This window comes from Muntiacus reevesi, chromosome 6 (assembly GCF_963930625.1).
Source record: "Muntiacus reevesi chromosome 6, mMunRee1.1, whole genome shotgun sequence".
NCBI classification, from domain to species: Eukaryota; Metazoa; Chordata; class Mammalia; order Artiodactyla; family Cervidae; genus Muntiacus; species Muntiacus reevesi.
The window spans coordinates 26913051-26932333 of record NC_089254.1 but is presented as its reverse complement, the minus strand read 5'-3'; the positions used below and the strand labels follow the sequence as shown (position 1 = coordinate 26932333).

Below are 19283 nucleotides of genomic sequence, written 5' to 3'. Positions count from 1 at the left end.
AGGATGTTATTTGGATACATGAAATAACATGTGTATAATTTCAATATATTGATTTGTGCCTTACTACTTTACTAAATCATCTTATTTTTTGTAATTAATGTTAGAGTTAATTCTCTTGAAAATTTCATGTGTTAATCATACTGTCTGCAAACAATGATAGTTTTATCTCCTCTTTTCCAATTGTAATACCTTAAATTCCTTTTTGTTATCTAATTATGTTGTATAGTAGCTCCATTCCAATATTCAAGAAAAGTGATACTAGGTGTTCTTGCTGTTTTCATCACATCATATGACACATACTCTCTACATGATTTATTGCTTCTGGCGTCGACCATGATCACCTGGCTGAGATCGGTCAGTCAGTCGGTTCAGTCGCTCAGTCGTGTCCGACTCTTTGTGACCCCATGAACCGCAGCACGCTAGGCCTCCCTGTCCATCACCAACTGCTGGAGTCCACCCAAACCCATGTCCGTTGAGTCAGTGATGCCATCCAACCATCTCATCCTCTGTCGTCCCCTTCTCCTCCTGCCCTCAATCTTTCCCAGCATCAGGGTCTTTTCCAATGAGTCAACTCTTTGCATCAGGTGGCCAAAGTATTTGTAAAATCTCTCCTCTAAGTGGCTCTTCTAACCTCTTTTTCATATGACCCTCTTTGGAAGGAAGTCTTTATGTGTAGACCACACCTCTCTGAGAGTTAAGTATCTACCTAAAATATTTGGAATTTTTCTGCATAGATTTGTCTCTTCTCCATAGTTATTTATGTATTTACTTATTTATCCAATCATTTATGTCCATCAATATGGCCCTATGAATATTTATTCCACTCATTGTTCACATTTCAGTATTACCTTATTGCATAGCTCAGATTGTTCCAGCTTTAATCATTGGGTGCTCTTTTCAGTTGGCTTCTGCATCCCTCTGACAAACCTCAATTAATTTTGTTTGTTTTTTGAGCACTTCCATGCTTTCTGACACAATAGTATGCTCCTGGCCCATATCATATTTTCCCTGTCACATTCCAAGGACAGACATATCTCTAAGGATTTATGGTTCCTTTTACTGGAGAACAGTTTTAGAAACCAAGAGCTGAGTGATTGCATTTCTTGCTCCTAGTATAATTGCATCTAGGCCCTCTCAGTTGACAGAGTAATAAAACCATACTAATGTGTATATGCACAGACCTATAGTTATTTTATGTAACTATATTTATAGATATTAAGCTAAATACCTACAACTCTAATCCATTTACCATATAGATCATTCTAGGCTGTTCCCCGTGGTTATAAGTAAACTTTTACTCCAATACTAAGAAACCTACTTCCCACCATCCATCATCCATTTAATCCACTGTTCCATTTTAGTAGGATCAGAATTGTTAACCATTAACCCTATAGGAAGCCACTTTGTCAAACAGAGCATGATGCTTACATACAGTTTATTTTGCCTATAGGTTATAGACTCCATTCATTTCCCAAAGTTACTTGTGTCAGTATCTTTTCCCTCACCTCCTTCAGTGAAACTGTTTCCTAAATGTGTTACATAGTAGATTGCTGTCATATTCTGCATTCCATCTTGTGATTTCATGAGCCTCTAAGTGATTTTTTAATTGCATACATTAAGGTTTATTCTTTGTACTCTGAAGTTCTATGTGTTTTGACAAATGTGTAGTGTCTTATAACCATAATCACAATGTAATACAGAATAGTTTCACTGCCTTAAAATATCGCCTAATCACCAATTCAACTTCCTCTACCTTCTCCCAGACTCTGGAAACTACTAAACCTTTCACAATCTCTTTTGTTTACTTTTTTAAGAATTTCATATAATTGGAATCATACAGTATGCAGTCTTTTTAGATTGGTTTTTTTCATTTAGCAATATACATGTAAATTTCATACATGTGTTTGAGTATGTTGATACCTCATTTATTTTTATCACTGAATAGTATTTCATTGCATGGATATATCTGGCTTATCCATTCACCTATTGAAGGACATCTTGGGTGCTTCCAGTTTTGTCATTGATGAACAACTGCTATAATGTTGCAAATTAGATGAGTAAATACCTAAAAGTACAATTGCTGGATCATGTGTGAAGTCTATCTTTAGCTTGTAAGAGCTGCCATTAGATCTTTCAAAGTAGCTGCATCATTTTCCACACCTATTAAGCAACGAATGAAAGTTTCTGTTTTTCCACACTACCAATTGGTATTTCCAGTTTTTTGTTTGTTTGCTTAGCTATTCTAATAGCTGCATGGTGGTATTTCATTGTTGTTTAAATTCACGATTTTTTTTAATGATAAATGACACTGAACATCTTTCATCCGTGCCATCCTTAGATCTTCTTTGGACAGATGTCTGTTCAGATGTTCTGCCCAAGTGTTAATTCAGTTGTTTGCTTGTTTTTTTTGTTGGTCATATTCTTATTTCAATATATTTCCTCCCAATATTTTTTACAACGATCATTAAAAATGATCATTATTTGTACCAAAGTCTTTATTATGCCTATTTTCTTAGTTCCTGACACAAAATTAGACTCTTCCAGATAATAGTGTTTTCAGGCCCAATTCTAGATTTAGTTAACTAAAAACACAGAAAATTTAGGGAAGATTAGGAGCCTAAGAGAAAAATCTTTTAGCAATGATGGAAGGCACTGAGTAGAATAAGCTTAAAAATTATGAAATAATGTCTCTGTTTCTAAGAGCCACTAGAGACCAAACAGCTCTGACACTGAACTTATGTTATCAATGAGGACTTTGCCTTTCTCCCTTGAAGGGCACTTTTTTGGGCTCATATTTGCTGGTATTTCACTGCGAGTGATTAAGAAGAATATCAGTGCTCCACTGAAGAGCTCTAAGATGAGTAGGCCTGCTGGCAAAGCACAGGTGCACACCTCACGTGCAATTCCAGACCATGAAGGCACTTTAGAGTCATCTGGGAAGATGTGAAATACTGATGCCCAAGTCCCAGCCCAGAGATTCTGATTCTTACTTAGCCAAGGTAGCAGGAATTGTAAAAGTTAATACGCAGCCAGGTTTGGGAGTCACTGCTTTCAGACAGGCTTTCCAACCTGATAAACTTTCTTCATTCAACACATAATTGGTACTGGACTCACTAGAGGAATGGGATGATCCCAAAGGAAAAGAAGCTCATGACAGAGAGGACATCCTTAGGAGTCTAGCCAGGTGTCATATAAGAAAGTCAAAATCATACTGGCACAGTATCAAGAAGAATATGAACTACCGTGGCATTTTAGCGTTTCATGAGCTAAACTACAAAATAATCCTTTTAGAAACTTCAGTTATTCTTTAACAGATGATTGAAGTAGAGTGAAAATATTCAAGAACTGGAGGTAACAAATCATCAAACTTTTAATCAAGGTACAGGGAGAAATAGACCCATTTTATTAGAGATAGATTTCTTTGAATCAATTTCTCAACATTTTTGTGTGTGTTCTGTTTTTCTGCATGTTTTAAAGAACCTAATTTTGATGAAACTGTATAAATCATTGAATGTTACCAAACCATTAAGTTCAATTTGTGGTTCATCTCACTGTCTTGAAGCAGGAAAAAAGTACAATTTCTATTTTTGAACGTATCTTCCTTAATGGCTAGTGAATTTCAGTGAAAATTAATTCACTTGATGTGGTTAAATGTTATGTGAGAAAAATTTTAACAAACTGTCTTAAAATATGATCGACTCACTGTCTTTCATAATCCCATCTGCCCAGAACTTGCTTCTTCTCCTAACTAGCCAATAGAACCACTGCTTTATGTGCTTCCATGACAACTATGGTTCCCAAATTTTCTATTACATAATTTAAACAGAAATTCTACAGTAGCCTTTTTAACTCTTAGTCCTTTATCAAAATAAGCTTTCTTGGATGAAAAGAAATAGTAATAAGGAAGTTATTAACTAGTATCTAGGTCAAGGCTGAGAGAGACAGAGAAAACCAGTAAGGAAACAGGTTTTCATTCATTTTAGTAGAGTTTTAACATATCTCTTCTTTACCTAGCAGAGTGTTTCCCTCTCTCTATTTTCCCTATTATTAAAGAAATTGAATACATTCATATATGTTCTCATTGCTTACATTACTAAAATTATTTACATCAACTTATTTTATTGTTTTACTCTCACTCTATTTCCTTATATTTTTCAAACTTCCCTGACGTCTGTTGGATCAATCTTGATTGCTGTTGCTGTATTTTTTCTGTTTAGTTTTATTTTCTAGTCTTTGATATTTTAATGCACACATTTAAACTTCTACTTTTAAATTAATATCTAGCACATTAGCTCCTCTATTATTCTGCTAAATGATACAAGAATCTTATAATATTTTACTTACATCTTCTTTATCTCCAACCTGCCATCTCTCATGCCAGCATCATCTGGCATTCTAAAGAGATATTCATTTTTCTAATCAATCAGTTCAGTTCAGTCACTCAGTCATATCCAAATCTTTATGACCTGAAGGACTGCAACATGCCAGGCTTCCCTGTCCATCACCAATTCCCAGAGCTTACTCAAACTCATATCCATTGAGTCAGTGATGCCATCCAACCATCTTATCCTCTGTCGTCCCCTTCTCCTCCTGCCCCCAATCCCCCCCAGCATCAGGGTCTTTTCCAGTGAATCTTTTCTTTGCATCAGGTGGCCAAAGTATTAGAGGTTCAGCTTCAGCATCAGTCCTTCCAATGAATACTCAAGACTGATCTCCTTTAGGACTGACTGGTTTAATCTCCTTGCAGTCCAAGGGACTCTCAAGAGTCTTCTCCAACACCACAGTTCAAAAGCATCAATTTTTTGGTGCTCAGCTTTCTTTATGGTCCAATTCTCACATCCATACATGACTACTGGAAAAACCATAGCTTGACTAGCTGGACCTTTGTCAACAAAGTAATGTCTCTGCTTTTTAATATGCTGTCTAGGTTGGTCACAGCTTTTCTTCCAAGGAGCAAGCATCTTTTAATCTCATGGCTGCAGTCACCATCTGCAGTGATTTTAGAGCCCCCCAAAAAGAAGTCTCTCACTGTTCCCATTTCTCATCAATAGTTTCTGTTTTAAAAATTTACTGTTTTCCTTTATTTTGTGCTCTTGCTACTGTATTTCTCTCTTAACTCATGTCTTTCTCTGCTTGTTTTCCCTAAGAACAGCTTCTAGTTCTTTCACAGTGTCTAATTCTTTTGAGACTGTCAGATGAAATAATGCTTTGGAGCCTATAATAGTTTCCTGTTGCTGCTAGAACAAATTACCATAAACTTAGTTACTTAAAATAACAGAACTTTATTACCTCACAGTGCTGGAGGGTAGAAGTCTAAAATGGGCCTACAGGCCTACACTCCTTCTGTAGGTTCCAGGAGAGAATCCCATGTCCTTACCCTTTCCATCACAGAGTCCATCCACATCCTTTGCCTCAAGGCTCTCTTCCATCACCTTCAAAGGCAGCAGTGTAGCCTCTTCAAGTATCTGTGTCTCTGCATCTTCAGATAATTTTCTTTTGACCTTCTTGTGTTCCTCTTAAGGGACCTTGTGATTATATTTAACACCTACACAATAATCCCCTCATCTTCAGATTTTTTTTAATTTAATCATATCTGCATAAGGCTTTTGTGCCTGTGAGGAAACATTCATGGATTCTGGGGATTAGGATGTATGTATCATGGTGGCCATTATTCAGCCTACCACAGTTCTTTTGCCCTAATGAGCATATCTTTTTTTGTAATCTCTTTTGTACATGAGAGATTGGCTGAATGTTCAGCACAATTTCAAAAGATACTTTTTCAAAATCTTGTATTTTATCTTAATATCTTCTTTTAGGATGTTAAGTGAACAGTGGAGCCATTCTGATGAGGAATTGATTTCCCTGTTACAATGACTGTCTTTGGTGCATGTTTTCAGATTCCATTAATGGAGGGGTGTGGGTCACCTGAACTTTTCCCTGTCCGTGCCTCACCCTCAGCTTTCTATCGTTCCTGGTCACTTCTGGAAAAGTTACCAGTCTGCAGTTTATTCACTTTTTCTTACTGTTAAACCAGTATTTCTTTAGCATTTCTTCATCCTAAGCAATAGCAGAAGGCTCCAAGGACCTTCATTAAGAAAATCACTCAAAATATAGAATGCTATTGCATAACAGCTCCATTTCATCCTACAATGATTCACAGCCTTAGTTATCTACTGGATTTAATCTTAATTGAAATCAAACAAATTTCACTTGGAGGACAAACTAGTTTTATTACATAGTTGCCCTTGATGTCCTAACATTAGGTTGCTTCATTTACATTACTTCCTAGTAAGAGCAAAGCAAATAATTCTCCCTGGTTTAAATAGTCTAACTTCTCAGAAATAAAATTATACACTCTCATGTAAAATTATATATCTAATTCAGGATGTAGATATGATGTAGATATAAATATCCAGCCATCAGTTTTACTTTTTAAAAAAACTAATCTGTTTTTCACTTGTTTCATAATTTCTACAATATGGGTCAATGTTTTGCACCCTGGATAAAGTTATGTGGAATAAAAATAGTATCTTTAAATATTATAACAGACTGTTTATATAGTAAGGTACACTTAGTTTCAGACTGTGGTACAATCAACTAGTCTTGTAATTATTTTTATTACAATAAAAATTTGAAAATGGCAAGGATAAAGAGTGCAATTATAGATGATGAGGTGTCATTGAATGCTTCTGCTTGGATCTTCTAGTATAATGTAGTCTGCACTAACAGTGAAAAGTCCTTTTGAAAAGCATTCCCTTTACATTACATGGCTTCCCTGGTGGCTCAGATGCAAAGAATCCGTCTGCAATGCAGGAGACCCGGGTTAGCTCCTGGATCAAGAAGATCCCCTGGAGAAGGGAATGACTACCCACTCCGGTATTCTTGCCTGGAGAATTCCAGGGACAGAGAAGCCTGGTGGGGTACAGTCCATGGGGTCGCAAGGAGTCAGACATGACTGAGCGGCTCACTTTCACTTTCCTTTACATTATTAGAAATAAGTTAACTTAGACACTTAATCAAGCCTTTCATTTTATGTGTGATTTGTGACCCTGATGTGTGACCCTGAGTAAATGACTAAACCTGTCTGGACCTCTCATTTGACATATGCGGACTGCAAGGGCTCAATTAAGTCATCTTTTAAGATCCTTTCTGGTGCTATGACTTGGGGTGAAGCTAGCCAATAGAAGAAAAGATTATTTACTGCTTTTTGGGCTTCTCCTACTTTTTTCTATGACCTGTGATGGCTAAACCTAAGCCAGGGTCCCTTAAACCCGCCTCAGAATTGCATGATCTAGTTTCCTTCCCATTACACGGGTCTGTTTTTCCTCAGGTTACAGTTTCCTCTAAGGAGAGTGGGTTTTGGATACTCTACCAGCAGTATTTACACTGCAGGCCTGCATGAGAGTGGAGAAACGTTGTTGGATTCCCTTCCTTCTCTACCTTCTCCCTCCCAAATTTGACCTTCCGTTTCTTAGAGGTACACTAGGAAGAAGCAATTTTATTGCCACTTGAATTGTCCCAACCAAGTGAATGGAGAGTTAGGTTGAGCTCTGCTTAGGGTCCTGAGGTTCCCTTGGGCTTTGCTGTGGCTAAATCATGGCAATGTTTATAGATTTCAAAAAGATCAAAGGAACACAAAACTGCACTGCTTTCAAATTATTTCAAGAATGAGTTCTCCATGATGGACTTTCAGGGTAATAATGGGTTAGTAAGGGGAGCAGACATAAGACATTTGAAGCTCTGACTTGAAGCTTGGAAGCACTTGAGAGGAACAGAATTGGTCCAAACTGGAATGACCTGAAGATAACCTGGAAAGGCCAGAGATGAGATCAGCAAGACAGAGTCCATTTGAGGACAAGATCAAGACCTAGAACACAGAGGAGGTTAGAAATGGTTACTCAGGAGTTGCTTTATAAGGCTTCTGAAAATTCTGCAAGTATGCACCTTTTATAAAGTTGTGAGTTTCTTTCAGTTCATGGTTTAATGGAATTAAAATTACTTTATTAGATTTATTTATATAGTATGGCAACCCTTTGCCTATTATATGCTTTCTGAATATAATCCCAGTTTATTCCGTGCCTTTGAGAGCAAAGGCACGGAATAAACTGTCTTTTACTATCAAAATTATAATTTTATGTATTAGCATTTGTATTTTCTATTTCAGTCTGTGACTTTGCTGCTGTGTTTAGTTATATACCAAATTCTTATATATCCTGTGTTCCCTGATCTAACTATCTTGCTGCATCTTTGCCTGGTTTATAATCATTTTGTTCTCTTACATGGAAATTTCTCTGCAAAGGTAAATTTTTCTTACCGATTATTTTTCATCAAATTTTGTTGGTGTTTCCCTTAAACATATTACATATTTCAGGTAATGCTTAGAGTATTTTGATGTATATATTTTAAAATACGTTCAGAGTTTAACTCAGTTTAAACTCAGTTAAAACCACTTATTAGTTTCAACTTGAAATAATAACATTTAAAAGAAAAATCAAATGAAGACAAGCATAACCATATTCAGTGTTTCCTTTGCTAATCTGAAAGCCCTTATTATTTATTAATGAATGTATTGTTTTACTTCTATGGTTTACTTCCAGCAGAAGTATGCACAAATGGCCCTAAACGTTTCTCTACAACTAAAAACAGTTTACCACTTTCTGATAACCCAAATGTATACTAGTGTCTCACTGGTAGACTGTTTGATGCAGCTGCTTTTGCAAAGCAATTATGTCATCATTGTGCTTATTTACAAGAAATTACATCCCACTGACAGCTTCATGCCCTGTGTTCTTCTGACATATCCACAGGACAGTATTTCTGTTAGAATGAGGAGACAGCTGTTTTACCTGACATAGTTTGAGATGTACAAAGAATATTTCTATAGAAAAATATCTCCTGTCTGGGGCCTTGTTCTTTTATGTGTGAAACATTCCCTTCCTATAGCAGAGCCCATTGATTTCTCATAACTTAGTATGAATGAATGTACCATCTCACTTTTTCCCTGAGAAAACAAAGGATAAGAAGACAGTGAAAGCAGACAGGAGGAACAAAACTCTAAACTCATCTACTTCATCATTTTGCCTGGTGGCAAAGCAAATTCAAGTTTTTCTTAAATTCCACAATCACCTATATCAACTTTGCACAAAACTTCCTTTAGAGTTTGCATTTTTATCCATTACTATTTTAGAATGAGGTATTTTTCTTTTCCGCTTTTGATGGGAATGTAAAATTTTTCAAGCTTCCTTGAAACAAGTGTATGAGTGAACTATAAGCTGAAAACTAGAAGTCCTCTTGTATTTGGATATGAAATAATTGTTCTTCTTTTCCTTTTCAGTTTCTTCTTTGTGGCATATGTGGAATATTGTGCGCCAAAAAAAAATCTGGACTTGTCGTAAGTTTTTGCCATGTTTGTATTGTGCACTAAACTGTTTGAAATGTAAGATCTCAAAAAGGGAAATAATGACTAGCCAACTTTCATATCCTGAATGTTACTCATTTAGGATAAAAAGAAGACTGACAAATAAATTCCGACTTTTTTTCTTTTCAAAGAAAACAATCAAGATTATTACAGACTGTGACAAAAGAAAAAGAAAAGCTTTGATATACTCTTTAAATACATGAATCTGCAACCCTTAATGACTGCTGTGGATGGAAGTCTCCACTTTTCATTTATAGACTTCCAGACACAGGAATCCTTCACTGAGCTAAAAAAGACAGAGGTTGAATTCATGGGAAATTTAACTGTTTAGATATGGAAGTGAGCCTAAAGATCGCTGGCTTTGAATGTGAAGTTCATTGTGCAAAGCAGCAAAACAGCTGTGTTGTTATAGTTGCAGTTAATTCCCAAAGATTTTTAAAATTTAATTTTATCTTATGACTGTGAATGCAAATGTAAGCATTATCAGAAGTTTTATGGTACTGTTTTGTGTTTTGGGGGGTGCTCCCAGTTAACTCTGATATAGACTAGAGAAGGATTCTAGCATGCTGAAGTATGGATTCCCCCTGTCTTTCATGACATTTTTTTGAGAATTAGAAAGTAGAAAAAAATCATGTTTATTTTATTGAGGACAATAGGAAATAACACAGACCTTTATTAGTTGGCAAAATTAATATTGTACATGGACCCTAGAAAGTGGTCTTTGAGACTAAAAAAAGGGGAAGGCAAGGGAAGGGGGAATATGCAGTCCTTTATTTAACTCCTTTTTCTAATCATAGTTCTCTTAGTGAGGGTACCTATTGCAACAGAAAGGATGACGCCCCATTGCTTCAGAAATGTGAGGTGTGATTTTTAAAAATTATCTTAAGGAAATGTTCAGATAGACATTGTTTGGAGGCTTGTAATTTGCATTTGTGATTCCCCCATCACTCTTTCCCATGGTTTTCTTACTTTCTACACTTTTTCTCTAACAAGACTCTCCATGGCTATACACTAACACTTTCTTGGAACATGGATAAAAGAAAATGAAAGAAAGAAAGGAAGGAGAGAAGGAACAACAGAAAGGGGGAGGGAAGAAAGGGAAGCCCTTTAAAGCGGTTGGGGGGCGTGTGGGGAGAGACATGTAAGTCAGCCTGGGCATGGATTGGGAGGCTCACGAAGAACAGAAATTTATTTCTCACAGTTCTGGAGGCTGGAAGTCTCAGAGAAAGGTGCCAGCACAGTTGGGTTCTAATAAGACTCTCTTCTGGGCTATAAATTTCTGGCTGTGTTCTCCTGGAGTAGAGCTCTCTAGACTCTCTTAGAAAAGCATGGACCTGATTCCTGAAGCTCCAGTGTCTTGAACCTAATTATCTCCCAAAGGTCCTGCCTCCAAACACTGTAATACCAGGGCTTGGGCTTCAGCATAGTAAGCTTTGAAGGGACACAAGTGCTCAGTTCATAGAAGAAAAAGGAAGTTGTTTTGTTTGTTTGTTTTTTGAAAAACGGGTGTTTTTTTTTTTTTTTTAACAGATCTTCTGTTTTTCTAATTCTTTTATAAGTGATAAAAAAAAATTATAAGATCTGAGTTTTTTTAGAAACTACCATCTACTTTATCTTCCTGTACCATCTGGGGTTCCCATAGAAGACATTAACTGTCAAAGATTCTCTACCCTTTAATCAAATTGGGTGAGAATTCCTCCACTCCACCTATCTCTAGTCTGGTAAGATTGAAAATAGTATATGGTTAAAACTTGGTACAGATTTTAACGTTTTAATTCTTGAGTAAGAATGTTTTATCTGTACTTGTTAATGAAGTGTCACACCCCTAAGGAATTACTGGCAATAACATAGGAGAGAGAGTGTTTTCCTGTAATAGTCCTTTAAGTTTGTTGTTTATTTTATTAATTAACAGTAATTATTAAAAGGCTAGAATGTAATATCTTTCCATATTTTCTGAGAATGGGTAAACACCAAAATATATTCCCAGGAAACAGCATGCCATTTGAATATACTTTAAAAGGAAATAGAACTGATTGATTCTATTTGAAGTTGGGAGCTACAATTTCCCACTTGCAAGGATTCATTTATTTGGTAATTGACATTTAGTGTTATATTTAATCAATTATTAAAAGATTATACTCATCCATCACTAGGTTTTCAGTTTTGGTGATAAGTACTGTAAGACTGACACAATCAGAAATGCTGAATTAAGTTAGAAAAACAGAACAAACTAGTAATTCTTTCTGCCCATCATGCTATATCACACACCCACGGTCTTACCCTTTGCTGGGAACTGCATGCACTTAGTCTAGATTTTATGTTGTCAAGGAAGCCTTGTCTGAAACCCCCGACTGGGCTGAATTCCCCTCCTCTCTGCTCCAAGGGCAGCCTTTCATCCTTATTTCTTAATATTTGTCATACCATGTTGTGATGTTGGATCTTCTCTTAGACTGGACAGCAGTGTACTCAAGAGGAACAACTTATGAGCAGTTCTTTCTTGTAATGACAACTGCTGCCTCATTCATGGCCTAATAGATGCTAGGTGCTCAGGAAGTGTCTGCTAAATTCAACTATCAACAGAAAATAATATCTAATGATCTAAAATTAAATACTAAAGTTATATAGCTGTTTGCCCTGTGGACTTAGGCCAGAGGACATGTCCAGGAATATTTTCTGAGGAAGTAAGAGTTAGTCTTCCACTTAAGGAGCCAAGCAAGAAGCAAAATAGTTTCCAGGAAATGAAAATACCACTGAGGCAGGAATGAACAAGCTCTACTGAGGGACCAGGGAGGTGACTGGAATAGAGACTGTATTCCAGAGAAAAATGGAAATAAGGTTGGTTGTTAAATTAGCATCACACTGAGAAGTACCATGAAAGCCCATAGGAGAACTGAAGCTAGATCAAAATTACATAATAAAGCCATTAAAGCTATTAAAATATTCAACTGAATTCATTAAATATTCACAGAACATTTACTACACAGAAGGTATTATGCTTGGTTCTGCCAGGGATCCTGCGATATTTAAGTTGAATAAAACCCCCCAAGCTCTATTAATAGAGACCCAGAGCAAACCAAGAGTAGGATCAAAAGCGAAGCCACATCCTGCACTTCTCCATAGCTACCCACCAAACAGTATTTTGTTATATCTAGTGGGTGGTGTCACAGAGTAACAAGATTTGAAAAATAAAGAGACAGTTCAGAGTGGAGGGGGTCCTTAATTTGCCTGTTGAGAAAACAGATACTAAACCAATCAAATGAAAAAAAAGAAGTTAACTAAATTCCTAAGCTCACGCAGTTATAGGAGTCCAAAGTTTTGAAGCTCAGTGGAACTAATAGCAATTCAGTGAGCAGATTTTGGGATTTTGACTCTGAAAATCTGGATTTTCACTCCCTGAAGTACAGTGTTAATTGCTTACCATTCATTTTCCAAACGTACGTTACTTCTCAGAGGATTAGTGGGTAGGTTAATTGAGATTCTACATATTCACATCCCTGGCATAGCGGCACACTATAGATCTCAAATATTATTTAAATCTGAATCTACTGTGAGATAAATTTTACTTACTTCAGAATTTTCATAAGCTGTGTCCCTGGCCTTTATATAGTCAGCTCTGAATCCCTGAGCCACTGCGGTGCAGGCCCTCCCCACGGAGTCCGACTGCAGAGAAGCAAGGTGAAAAGACGGCCTCTGCGCTCCAAGAAGCGCCCACAGCATCTTCTCTCTGTCGTGGCTCAGCCACCCCTGACGTGCAGCGGGACAGTGCGGTGCGCGCGTCAACATCACCTCCTCCACTCTAACCCCCAGCCCCTCTTTTTCTCACCAGATGATCCTCTTTTCCGCCTGCTGCATCTGCGGGCTCATTGGGGGCATCCTGAATTTTCAGTTCCTCCGGGCAGTGACGAAGAAGACCTCTTCCCTCTACCCCCTGCATCTCGCCTCCATGTCTCTCGCATGCATTGGGATTGGAGGCTGCACCCTCTCTTCGTGGCTCACTTGTCGACTAGCCAGCTATGAACAGAGGAGGATGTTCTCAGAAAGGGAGCATTCTCTGCATCACTCTCATGAAATGGCTGAGAAAGTGAGTTTTGTACTTTTTCCTCTCACTACTAGCACGTGATGAAGACTTCAGTCACATCTAGGTGATCAACTTGCAGCTTTAGATAACTTGAGGTATTGGATTTTGTAAAAGTTTGGCCCTGTTGGATTAAGAATAGGAGTTTATTATTTTTCCCTTGTAATTCTGGGTACACCTGTTTTCAACATAATTTTGTAGCCTCTAGGTAAAAACAAGCTCCTAAAATAGAACTCATAAAATACTGAATGTCTTATAAATATGGATTTTTATGTATTGTACTGAGGAAAAACATAAACTAAAAACACTCTGATAATGCCAGATTTAGAAATCCAATGAGTTTTCCTTTTCTAACTCACCCCTTGTGCCTGTAAGTAGATGCATTTGATTATGTAAATTAGCTTTGCAAGCATAAAGGGATCTTGTAATAAGGCAACAAAAAGCCCTGCCTATCAGTGCAGGTATTATAACACACATAAAGCTTCATTTAATTCTCGTCTAAATTTCATGCATATTTGGGTAGCTTTGCCTGTATATGAACATTTAAGTAACTGTTTCATAACTGTTGTATCCCCTGCATAAGTGTTTCACGAAACTCATTCAAACAAGGAGTTATAATTACTGCATCAAAGAACAGATGATACAGTGAGCTGTCTATGTTTCTTCTGAGGCTTCTCAGGGGGCTCAGTGGTTAAAGAACCCACCTGCCAATGCAGGAGACACAGGTTTGATCCCTGGGGCGGGGAGATCCCCTGGAGCAGGAAATGACAACCCACTCCAATATTCTTGCCTGGGAAATCCCATGGAAAAAGGAGCCTGGTGGTCTACAGTCCCTGAGGTCACGAAGAGTCCAACACGACTGAGTATGCACACACGCTGTGTTTCTTCTCCATTTTGCCCATATTTCTTAATTCAGTTCCTGTTTACAGATCTGTTAAGGAAAGGATCGAACAACTGTAAAATAAACTCACTAAGCTAATGGCCACATCATATTTTACTTGATATCATGGAAATAAAAGTGCATAATAACAGAATAGAAGGAAGAGTAGCAAGAGTTACAAGTAGTATACAACTGCTTGTACATGACTACTGCTTGTATACTACACACTGTACGATTATAGTGTGATTTTAGAGAAAAAAATACTCTGTAGTTATGTGTTTCCCTTTCATATACAATCTATACACTCAGATAAGGAGGATAGATGCTCTTGAATTGTTCCAAGACGGCAGTTTTCAACAGATCTACACGTGTCCATCAAAAAGAGTTAATAGTACAAATAGCAGGACTGGTAATTTAAGAAATGGATTGTTAAAAACAGGTTATCATTATATATTTGGATACTGGTTCTTTTGTTCTGTTTTTATGCTAGTGTGATTTAGGTTTCTGTATGCATGTCTGTGCAATATTTATTGTATGATTGTTATATTTACATTAGAGATTGAGGGCTATTGAAATAACCGACTTGCCCAGCGGCCCGGTGGCGCCCCCGACACCAGAGTTACCTACAAGGTACGCTGATTTCTAGGGAGTTACCATGTTGTGATGTCACTGCAGGAGGCACTGCCTCTTCAAGGAAGCCATGATGCCAGCAGATCAGTCTGAACTGATGCTGTGATACTGCTCCTCAAAGTATTGCTTCTGGGAGAACTACTTTGAGGACCTGACATAAACCAACGTGGCAGAGTCTTGCAACATGCAAGTTGGCTGAGTATTTAAAATATTCAGCCTGCCTGTAAGCATCCAAACACATTTATGCTTGGATGATTCATGACTCCTTTATTCTCTGCCACGTTATGACTGACTGTATCATCGTTCACAGACTAGAGTTTTGCTTTTAATAATAGATGTGTCTGATAAAGGCAAACTTTGTATCGTTCTCATGCCAACGCTGCATGGGTAGATAACCTAAGTTTGACACTAATGCAGTTAACATTATGTGTAGAAGCTTTCTTCCTGTGAACTTACTTGATATGAGACATTTCATATTTATTTCATATATTTCAGATTTCTTAAAATAGTTACCACTCTTGCTTTGTTTAAATACTGTAATAAGAAATATAAGAAGTTACACAGATAGTGTGGCCCAACTGCAGAAAGTATATCCACCTGCCAACAATCATTTAATCCTGCCAGATTTAAAGTATAATCTTGCCAAATTGGACATGCCTATTTGCAAATAAACTGAAGATACTCATCCATTTTAAAACCAATTTTAACTGGTTTTTCCTATTAGTGATTTCACTGTGTCCGTATTAGGGTGAATTTAGTTAAGAAAATTGTTTCTGTAAGATTTTTAAAAACTGATTTTTTTCTTAATCCTGCAATAAAAAATTATACTTTAGATTAAGTTTTTATTATTTTTAAGACACCTTTTGAATGCAAACCTATTTTAGGAGAGGAAAAGGTATCTAAGAATCCTACTTCTATAAATTCCTTAAAAAATGGTTTTTGTCCTACTAGAAGGAAGAGCTACAGGTGGATGAGTAGATTTTGTTAAAGATCGTTTTGGAGAGACAGTTCCATTTTTCTGGCCACCAATAGTGAGTTCTAAAGTGAACTTCACATCAGGAATATCATCAATAAACTTAACCTCATCCCAGAAACCCCAGTGTTTCTGTAGACCTTCTGTGGGCATATCTCTAGCAAAAGCCAGCCTTTCAGTGAGACTGAACCACCGCCAGACAATAAAGGCAGACTGTTGGCATCAAAAGAACTTCACTTTCTGTCAGAGACTTAACCCTAAACTGGTTTAAGTTTTTAGGCTTCAGGCAATTCCTCAGCACTTAATCAGGGTATGTATAATGGATACCCACATATAAGATGACCCCTATGGCCTTTAAGAGGCCAGGCACTTTGCACGGGAATGAGTCTTGATGTGAGAAGAGGGAGGGTCTTCTTTGCATATTGTCTTCTTTCTCAGAATTTTTTTGGATGACACTCTACCTCATTTTGAAAACACCAAAGTGTTTTGAAAACACCAAAGTTTTCAAAAGCATAGTTCCAAAACCAAACTAATTCCTGCCTTCTAGTCTCTCTGACTCTCCTAAGCAACTTCCAGAACCACCAAAGACAAGAAGTAAACATCTTTATTTTATCTCTCCTGTACTGAATTTTCAAAAAGAGAGTAAAAATGAGGCATAGATATTGTTTCATTTTTGAAATAAAGATTTGGAAGAATTTCTAAAGTTTACAAAAGCAAACACATTGCTTTTTTAAATTTTTATTTCACCCAGACAGAGACATTAGACATACCTGATAGGCTTGAGATCATTGAGAAAACCTCTTTCCACTGGAGTCTTTGTTACAGCACTTTTGCAAATAGGCTTGTGTTCAAGTGTGGAATGATGTTTTCATCTATTTTTAGATAGTTTTGCCTAAATACTATTTATAATATCATCCACTAACCATCATAAGTGTGAATGGGCCTCACATCTCCTCATTACCTTTCATTGTATATGGAAGAGTTTAATGTTCAACAAAACATATGAATTCAAGGCATCTGAATGTCTCTTAAATTAACCTATTTTCTAAAATTACAAGTGAAACTTAAGTAAGTTCATCCTTTTTACTGAAATTTCTGTTGCCTTCTCATGTAGCTTTCCAACTATCGAGTAATTGATCTCTTAAAAAACATGTTTCGAGCTTTTTACAGTTTGTTTTTTACTGTATGAGTGGCCATGCCATGAAAAGCAGTGTGTCCCACTGTGAGTTACTAGCGAGGCTCAGGTACAGATAGGCAGTCCCTCTGTTGCCTTTTTCAGTTCTGCAGAAAAGGCCACGGGGTTCTCGACACAGTAAAGGCAACCCCTAGCATCTGTTGGCAATTTGTTGATGTGCTCAACAGACAAACCTATACACTGGAAAAACTTGGGTATTTAACCATCTTTTTTCTAGGTGAGGTCTTTCCAAAACAGAGATGAGGAATGATAGGGGAGACTGAGGGGGCTGGGGAGAGATTAAGCTTTTGTTGTGGGTGGAAGACTTTGGTCTAAGAGACTGTCACTTCAGCATTTTCATGGGTTTCAAGATGGTTTGAAATTTCATTTTCTCAAAATCAGTAATATTAATCCTTGTCCTCCCCCCAAACTCAGCAAGTTTTTCAATGGCTGGAGATTTCTGTTTTGTACAGAAAAAGAGACACATATGTACAGAACAGACGTTTAGACTCTGTGGGAGAAGGCGAGGGTGGGATGTTCTGAGAGAACAGCATTGAAACAAGTATACTATCAAGGGTGAAACAGACCACCAGCCCAGGCTGGATGCATGAGACAAGTGCGCAGGGCTGGTGCACTGGGAAGACCCAGGGGGATGGGATGGGGAGGAAGGCGGGAGGGGGGATCAGGATGGGGAATACATGTACATCCATGGCTGATTCATGTCAATGTAGGGCAAAAACCACTACAGTATAAAAAAAAAAAGAAATTTCTGTTTTGTAAACCAATAAACCAAATTAATGTCTTATTCTGAAAGTGAATTTTAATTAATTTTATTTTCCTAACAGGAAATGACAGACACCATGAGCAATGGAGGACCACAGCTGATATTTAATGGAAGAGTATAATCAATGTTTTAAAGAACTGAACACTTTTCATGAGGCAAAGAAATACCAAAGGACTAGGAGATAAGTTAAAATAGTTCTTGCATTTGCTGTTATCTCTCCTGAGTACTTGCTGAAATTATTCTTCTTCAATTTTGCCTCACTTTATTCCTTCAGCTTTTTTTTTTTTTAAACTGGGGAAAAACTTTCCAGAAATATTCTAATACAGTAATTTCAATCAACTTTCAAAATAGAAAGATTCATATTCTACACAAACACTACTTGACTAGCATGAATGTTAGATTTGTAATGACATATTTCATATAAGCAATTAAAAAGTGCAAATATCAAGAAATAACAGTAATTTACCAATGTCTTTGTTCTGAAAGACGATGGCTTCAAAGAATGCCACAATTTAAAACCTCAGCAATGCCTTGTTGTAAAAACATTGTAATTATTTTCAATTTGTGAATGAACTATGTTTCATAATTTTCTTGTAAATTAAAAAAACATAAAGCATAAAAAAGAGGTTTTTTTTAGAGAGAGAGAATATTAATCTGTATGATATTTTTGCACAAAAGAGCAAAGAGTTATAAATGAATATCACTTAAGGAAAAGAAGTATCTTTTGATTATGCTGTGCAGATTGACATGCATGTTTGTGAATGAGCCTAAGAATAAAGTATGTTTGTGTGTATGTGTATCTTTGTAAATATAGAAAATATATATAGCACATATTTATAACATTCATGGATGTAAATATGTAGTAGAAAAGAAATTGTGATGCTGGGGGAGTATTATCAAGATTCTGTTCCCATAGAAATGGGAAAGTGGTTTTTCAAGGCTTTTCTCTGCCCACAGAGTCACATTTAATTTCTACTAAATTTTCTTAGTTTTATTTCTTTTATTATGTCTGTTATGTGTAAATATCACTGTGGCTGAAATTTATGGGGTTAAGTGGTTTGAATAGTATCAAGACAAACTGCTTAATTATTTGGCAATCTATTATTTTGGTATTTATGTAAGAACAATTATTATTGATTTATAAACATAACTTTAATTCAGATACTTCCATGTTTATAAATATAGATAGAATTACTTGCAATTATTCACCACACTTATATTTCAAATACATTATAGCCCAATTAAAATTACATAAAAGAACAGATGATGTATGCCCAAAAGATGAAGTTACAATTAGCTTTGTTAGAGTTTAACTTAGGATTTTTGTTTTACAATTCACATGGAAAAAT

At 36.7% G+C, this 19283-nt stretch overlaps 1 protein-coding gene across 2 annotated transcripts in view; it reads left to right on the top strand.

Moving 5' to 3' along the window:
• TMEM196 (transmembrane protein 196) overlaps positions 1–18082 on the top strand; it is a 66261-nt gene extending 48179 nt beyond the window's left edge. For both annotated transcript variants that reach the window (XM_065939909.1, XM_065939908.1), the window contains exons 2-4: positions 9335–9391; positions 13245–13499; positions 17996–18082. In XM_065939909.1, the coding sequence (XP_065795981.1) occupies positions 9335–9391; positions 13245–13499; positions 17996–18055 (372 nt within the window). In that variant the 3' untranslated portion in view covers positions 18056–18082. The remainder of the gene's footprint in view (positions 1–9334; positions 9392–13244; positions 13500–17995) is intronic.
• The last annotated feature ends 1201 nt before the right edge of the window (positions 18083–19283 follow it).